Source organism: Ipomoea nil, unplaced genomic scaffold (genome assembly GCF_001879475.1).
Source record: "Ipomoea nil cultivar Tokyo-kokei standard unplaced genomic scaffold, Asagao_1.1 scaffold1310, whole genome shotgun sequence".
Lineage (NCBI taxonomy): Eukaryota > Viridiplantae > Streptophyta > Magnoliopsida > Solanales > Convolvulaceae > Ipomoea > Ipomoea nil.
Window position 1 is genome coordinate 808478 of NW_017617738.1, and position 7450 is coordinate 815927.

General features: G+C 36.6%; 1 protein-coding gene across 2 annotated transcripts; it reads left to right on the forward strand.

Moving 5' to 3' along the window:
- Positions 1 to 927: 927 nt before the first annotated feature.
- LOC109185041 (p21-activated protein kinase-interacting protein 1-like) lies at positions 928 to 3894 on the forward strand. 2 transcript variants are annotated; one of them, XM_019335038.1, is made up of 4 exons: positions 928 to 1202; positions 1869 to 2561; positions 3004 to 3295; positions 3704 to 3894. In XM_019335038.1, the coding sequence occupies exons 2-4, from the start codon at positions 1914 to 1916 to the stop codon at positions 3754 to 3756; spliced, it is 993 nt and encodes a 330-aa protein (XP_019190583.1). In that variant the 5' UTR covers positions 928 to 1202; positions 1869 to 1913; the 3' UTR covers positions 3757 to 3894. The 2 variants fall into 2 exon arrangements, with proteins under 2 accessions (XP_019190583.1, XP_019190584.1); XM_019335039.1 differs by having other exon boundaries at positions 950 to 1202; positions 1878 to 2561.
- Positions 3895 to 7450: the final 3556 nt, after the last annotated feature.

Consider the following 7450-nt stretch of genomic DNA (forward strand, 5'->3'; position numbering starts at 1 on the left):
CGCCTTTAATTTGCAGTTCTGGACACCCCTGCCTTATTGACAAAACTTTAAAATTTTCTATGCTTTGTTGAAGAGACACAAGCTTAGGACAACAATATATTATATATGTGTAGATATTGGGGAAGAGTTAAGCTTGAAGGCTTGTAGGCAGCATTGCCTACTAATAATCAATACTTCCAAAAGATTGAGGTTATGTAGTAATTTTTCTCAAAATCGCATGCGAAACATTGGTGGAAGATAATGCGGTAAACAAGGAAGATGGTACCGACGATGATGCTGGAAGGAAAGCGCTGCCGAAGTTGTTTTGGCTATCTAAAGACGTCGAGCTTGATTGGTACAACAAGAACGCTTTTCAAGAGTGGAAGTAGTCAGCGAAGGGAATAAACTCAAGCTCGATTACAGCCCATCTGAATTGGAACCCAGGTTCGAATTCGAGCTCGCTTCGCTGCAGTTCAGATTGATGAAAAAGCAAAAGATGAACAACTTCTGGAAAACCCGTAGCAAATCAACCAATATTAATTGAAAGAAGATTTGTATTTTTTCTTGGGATGGTGCAGGGAGGCGACATAAGAAAGGACGGAGGCAATGGTGAAGAAGATAAGATTAGAAATTACGCTTTTGACCTAATAGTTGACGACTTGACGGGCTTTAAACGGAGGAATTGACGGAGGACCTAATTGGGTAAATTTTGAATAGTTAAAGATTTAATTGGGTTCAATTAATAGTCGAAGATCAATCTGTGAATTATACTATAGTCGAGGGACTATTTTGGGTATTTACTCTATATATTATTATACATATATAAAACTAACCCAACTAAAAATATAACTGCCTAGTAATTAAACAAATATTTTGGGCCCAAAATAATCATTTCTAAAGTCCAAATACCGTAATAAAAAAAAAGCTCAGTCCATTGCATAACCCTAACTTTACATATTAAAAAAAAACGTTTGGCATTCTCGTTTTTCTTTTATGCGATTTCCGGCGGCGCAGGAACTGCTAGGCAGCCCGTTTCCTCCGGCGATTTAAGCGGCTTCACCTCCCAATTGTCTTCGGCGTCTCCCTGGTGAACTGGCGTAGAAACCTTAGACGGCCGGTTAGGGGTTTCGACTACTTCTGCTCGCGGATTGGTAAATTCTTCTCCTTTTCGCCGGATTCTGGGGTCCTTCAGTGGATTTGAGGGCCATTCACAACGCTATCAGGTTGTAACCATAGTTTTTCTCTCTTTTTTAGTAATTATTTGTCTTCCTAGTTTTCCGATTTTTCTTTGTCAGAACCAAAAGGGTTTCGTGACTTCCTCTGCGACGCTATGGGGTAAGGGTGGAGGCGGTGGCTACTGTTGCGGCCGCCGCTGCTGCGGCCTGTGGCGGATGATGTTTTGCTGCGTTCTGTGGCGGATGAACTGCTATATAGTATATATAGATATAGATTCCTAGAGTTTTAAACGTACTAATAGTATCTAAACAGTATGAATAGTATATTATGAAATTAAATAAATATCCCCTTCTAGTTTTGGAAGATCATAGTCGGATCAATCTACGAAGCTAACGTTATGAACGATAGGAGCTTAGTAAACTGAAGCTAAAATGTATAGTTTTTAAATGCTATTATGTTTACATTGTACTTATTGATGGATTGAAAACATTGTATTAAACTTATGTTAGATTTTTGTATTATGAATTTATGATTTTGTTGGATTTAAAATTATGGACTTTGGTTTGTGGTTATTAAACTTGTATTCTTGAATTTGTAATTTTGTAATATGATTTCAAACTTTGTTGTCTACCAAACTCCCGTGGTAATTCTGTAATTAGATTTTCTTTTTCTTAAACCCTTACCTTCTTCTTCTTCTTCTTCTTCTTCCTAAGGTTTTATAGAGAACAAACAGAGAGTCCATTGAAGCTGGGAAATCCATGAGTCTAATCGCCGGTTCCTACGATCATTTCATATGGGGGTACAAACTGAAATCTCCAAAGGATCTTCAAAACCTTGATTTAATTCCCCTCTTTTCCTTCCCTTCCCACCTCTCCACCATCAAATGTGCAGACGTTTCCGGCTCTGTTGCTGTCTCTGGTGGCTCCGATGATACCATTAAAATCTACGACCTCTCCACTTGCTCCGAAATCGGTTCCCTCCACGAATCTGCCACCATAAATTCCCTTGCATTCTACACCCCTCCGTCCCTGTCCTTCCCGCACAACCTTATCTCCGCCGCTGACAATGGCTCAGTCTCCATCTACCACACCGATCCCTTTGTTCACCTCAAAACTGTGAAGGTTCACCGAAAAGGCATCAATTCCCTTTCTATCCACCCGTCAGGGGGGCTGGTGTGCTCGGTGGGCCGAGATGAATGTTTAGCTATGGTTGATTTGGAGAGAGGGAGGAGGAGTTTTTACTACAGCCTGGGCAAAGAAGTCTCTATCGTGAAATTTAACGAAACTGGCAAAACATTATACATGGTTATGGATGAAAAAGTTTCAGTACTCGAGCTTGAATACTGTCCAAGAACAGTTTTGGAATTTAATAATGCGAAGCGAGTTCTCTGTGCTGCCCCAGGAGAGGTGATTTCTGCACTGTGTTCATATCATATCTATGAATTTTAATGTCCTCTGCTTTTATATTTATAGCATATGTGTGAGTGTAAAGCTTTGGTCTTTAGTTTGCTTTGGATTTTATATAAACAATTTAATGGGTGCTTGTTGAATTTCATTCTGTTCTAAGAAGATATTGCTTGTATGAGTGGAAGTTACAGATTTCAAAAAAAGTGAGTTATTGAGGTGTATGGAAATTCCTATTACAATGTTGCATTGCATATACTGTAAAATTCATGTAACTGAGTTCAAAATTCTTGTCATGTACAAACCTGTTTAATCAAAATTAGCAAATACTAGTTCTGTATTTTAAGGTTCACGTTTTCAGATTCTGATTGTTTGTTCTGTTTAAAGTTAAAACAAGATTCTTAAGCTATTTCGCTCCTTCTCAATATGTTGTGATATTTTGCAGGGTGGTATATTGTTTACTGGAGGAGAGGACAAGAATATTACGGCATGGGATACAAAAAGTGGAAAAATTGCATACAGGATTGATGATGCACATTCTGCCCGTGTTAAGGGCATTGTTGTACTCTACAACAATGATGGAGAGTATCCATATTTAGTAGCATCTGCATCATCAAATGGCAACATACGTGTCTGGGATGTTCGCATGGGGATGGGAGGGAAGGAGAAATCAAATCCACTGGCAATGGCCAATACAAAATCCAGGCTGACTTGTCTAGCTGGATCATCCATCAAATGTGAGTGAGTTTACTTTGTATTAACAATACAAATCACATGGATTCTTGTCTTCTTACTTTGACTTGTGTTAGTGCAAGAAGCTGCTGCTTTAAGTTATTGTTTAGAGGATTTTTATGAATTTTGTATTCTTATTGCTACAAGTTTCTACCATTTCCTATTTGTTTATTATGGCTGTTGCTTGTCCTTTACCCTTGACAGTCTGCTGAATAGCATTTTATTCACTGATCTGATGGCTTGATGACATCGATCTCTCTATTCCATAGTTATCTAAGCGGGCAATTACAATAGTGAAATAGTGGATTATCATATCATATCTAGATAGTCTATAATACATAGAGGCGTGAAGCATAAATTGCTATATATAGCTTCATTTCTTACAATATTCATTCCCTCTTCTTTTGCTTCAGATGGGAAATTTTGCTTCAAAAGAAAAAGAAGACGGAACGGAGCAGCAGAGTGATACTCACACCACCATTTGTGACACATTACAGTAGATGTTGTTAGTTGTGTAGGTTGTCTTCGTATTATAAATATATATTCTCAAATTTTACTCCCTTACTTTTAATTCATGATGTGACAAATAATGATAGGTTATGTTATTTTGAGGAGTTTTTCCCCAAAATAGTCCCTCGATTATCGTTCATTCTCAATTTTGCATTTCGACTTTTAATTGCACCCAATGTGGTCCCTTGACTTTTAAAAACTCTCCCAAATTGGTCTTCTTTTAGAAATTTTGTCTATTGAGTGTTAAAATGAAGGGCATTTTTGTCCATTTACCTATTATATGCCTTATATACACTGAAAAATAGTCGAGGGACCATTTTGGGAAAAGTTCATTTATTTATTTCCATTTTTTTAAAGACTATCATATTAGAATTTCTATAGATTTTTTTCTTACAAATATAAATAGTTTTTAAACTTTCTCTACAATTTTTTCCTTCTGTCTAAACATACAATTTTCCTCTATTCCTATAAGTTTTACAATAAGTTTCGTACTTTGGTAAACAAGTTTAACTTTTAAATTTAAGTTTATTAATATTCATATATAAAATACAAACAAACTTCAAAATGACAAGAACTTGTAATATTGAAAAATGATGAGGCTTTAGGTTTAGAATTGTTTGTTTTGTGCTAATTATTTTTGCATTTGGTTTATTTTACTTGTCCTTTAACACACAAAATTGATAGCTATAGTTGTAGACTCTCTTTAGCATGATGTACTTCTTGGTAGATAGGCATTTGAAAATGGTAGCTATGATTTGTACTAACTTTGGAATGAAACTAATGGCCTTGCAGGTTAAGTTCAGCCAACTTTTCAAAAATATTTTCTAAGATTTTGTCATTGACCGAGAAGTGACGCGTACTTCTCAGTTCCAAGAAGTGCTAGAAGCATAGCGATTGATTGTAAAAATAATAATTTTATTTTCAAAGGCATATTAATCGAGAAATGAAGAGTACATTTTGGGTGTCTAAACTGATAAAAATAGTAATGTTATTTTTAGTGGTAAAAATAATATTTAATGTGATACATGAGTACATTTTGGGTGTCTAAACTGATAAAAATAGTAATGTTATTTTCAGTAGTAAAAATAATATTTAATGTGATACATAGTGATTGATTGTCTATTGAAGTGTGTGTGTGTGTGCCTATATATATATATATATATATATATATATATATATATATATATATATATATATATATATATATATATATATATATATATATATATGAACATAAAAAGTATATGAGTATTATATTTTTGAAACTTACGGAACTTATTGTAAAACTTGATAGGAATAGAGGGAAGTTGGTATGTTTAGATAGAAGAAAAAAATTTGTAGAGAAAGTTTAAAATTTTGACTTTTGATTGTGAATTTTATCTATTTATATTTGTAAGAAAAAAATGTATAGAAATTCTAATTTGATAGTCTTAAAAAAATGGAAATAAACAAAATGAAATAAATAAATGAGTTTTTCCCAAAATGATCCATCGACTATTCCCAAAATGGTCCCTCGACTATTTTTTCAGAGTATATTAGGCATATAATATGTAAACGGATGAAAATGCCCTTCATTTTAACACTCAGTAGACAGAATTTCTAACGGAGGACCGATTTGGGGGAGTTTTTAAAATTCAAGGGACCGGGGACCACATTGAGTGCAATTAAAAGTCGAAATGCAAAATTGAGAATGAGCGATAGTTGAGGGACCATTTTGAGAAAAAAACTCTTATTTTGATCATGTGGGTCTTAGAAAAAGTGAGAGGGAGTAAAATTTTAGAGTACAAAATAGGAGTCCACCAAGTAGTTTTATAATTTGAGTAAACAAAACTCCCTGTTTGCTATATAATCTTAATAATATATAATTATCAAAATTTGCCTATATGTACCCAATTGGTATTAACTCTTATCCAATTTTGCCTATCCATAAACTGTCCCATAAGCCTATCTACTAGCATTGATTGTTTATCTAGCACCATCTCAGTTTGGTGAGAAGGGCCAAATTCATGGCTTCCAAGTTTCGAATTCCCAGCCCACCATTGTTCGTATCTTGTGTGACTGTCTTCCAAGCAAATACGTTGCATTTCCTATCCCCGTTGCCTCCTCCCCATAGGAAGTCGCGAACTAATCTTTCAATGGACTTAACATTGTGGACTGCATAGCATAGATAGGAATAGCTGAAAGAACAAACTGTGCAAGAGTTTTCCTTTCAGCAAAGGATAAGGTCTTTCTTCTCCACCCAGGATAGGATAAGGTTTGAAGCATTCGGACTGCTGGCCATTGAGTGATATAGCAAGCCTTGATGTGGAGACACAGGTCAATGTAATTGATCCAAGATTGGCTAAAACCAGCTGCTTGCAATGTATCTTCAATGGAGGGCCACGAAAGCCGATCATAAGCCTTCTCGAGGTCAATTTTAACGACCATTGATCCCATTCTTCCCTTCTTCGATTTTAAAGTATTCAGCACTTCTTGATAGGCTAGTATATATATTATCTACATCTACTATTTGCCTCCCAGGTACAAAGCTCGATTGGTTGGGCCCAACTAACTTTTGGATGATCACTTTCATTCTTGTTGTCAAAGCCTTTGAAATCACCTTGTATGAGACATTACAAAGCCAGGATCCACCCCCGACCCTTGCTCATCTTTCAGCTTAGAGATTTTAGAGTTAGTCTTTTTCGCAGCGGTTGAAGCATGATAGAAGCTCGTATTCCGGTCTCCGGAAGTTATCCATTGCTCACGAGATTTTTGAAACCAAAATAATTCTTCCTGGTTCAAGATTTCCTCTAAATCCTTTTGCAGTTTCCTATTTAAGCGAATCAGATCAGATCTTTGCCTCTCCCCCAGACATCTCTGAACACCTTCAATTCTTGCCAGAGTCCTTTTCTTTCTGTGAAGTATGTTTCCAAAGGTAGTATAATTCAAGTTCTGCAGTTTCTCTGCTAAACCTCTTTTGGTGTGCTCAAAGCCATCTTCCAGCCTAGTAAGCGCTTGTCTAGGACTGGGAATAGCCACACTGCCTCCTTCTATATCTTCACTCATCTCACCCAAGGGTGCAAATTTAGTGTTGTACAGTTGGTTAGAGTAGACTTTTGTGGTATTGATTCCTTGGGGAGTGTTCATAGCTTTTTGGTTCTGGCCATTGCCTTTGTTGTCATTCCTTCTTGGGGGTCTTCGATCTTTTCTCGTAACTAGCATCCACGCTCCGAAACGTTCCTTCAAATGAGCCTTGATTTTCACCTTCGATTGAGTAACGACTGGTTCTTGATGCAATCCTCCTTCTGTGTCTTTCCCAGGATCAACTTCCATATGGTTGGTGTGGGGAGTCTTATCCCTAGCTGCTTCTTGGCCACAAAATTCTTTCCTATGGACATACATGCCACATTTGAAGCAGACTAAATGGATGCCTTCGTACTCCACTGGAAGGACTTCCTCATGTATGTTGAACTTAGCAAGCAGAGGCTTGGTTATGTCAAGTTCCACACAAATCCTGGCGAATTTTCCCCGAGATGCTAGGCTGGTTGTAACATTAACCTTGATCACGCGTCCGATCTTGCTTCCAATTTTCATCAACATGTCCTCATCAAAGTACTCGATCAGGAGGGCCGGAAACCGGACCCAGGCATAGATTTTCTCATATATATATA

Excerpts from the sequence above, each read along its gene's own strand:
- LOC109185041 (XM_019335038.1), top strand. The coding sequence starts at position 1,914 with ATGAGTCTAATCGCCGGTTCCTACGATCATTTCATATGGGGGTACAAA. Across the intron at positions 2,562-3,003 it reads TCTGTGCTGCCCCAGGAGAG|GGTGGTATATTGTTTACTGG; the intron begins GTGATTTCTGCA and ends GATATTTTGCAG. Across the intron at positions 3,296-3,703 it reads AGCTGGATCATCCATCAAAT|ATGGGAAATTTTGCTTCAAA; the intron begins GTGAGTGAGTTT and ends CTTTTGCTTCAG.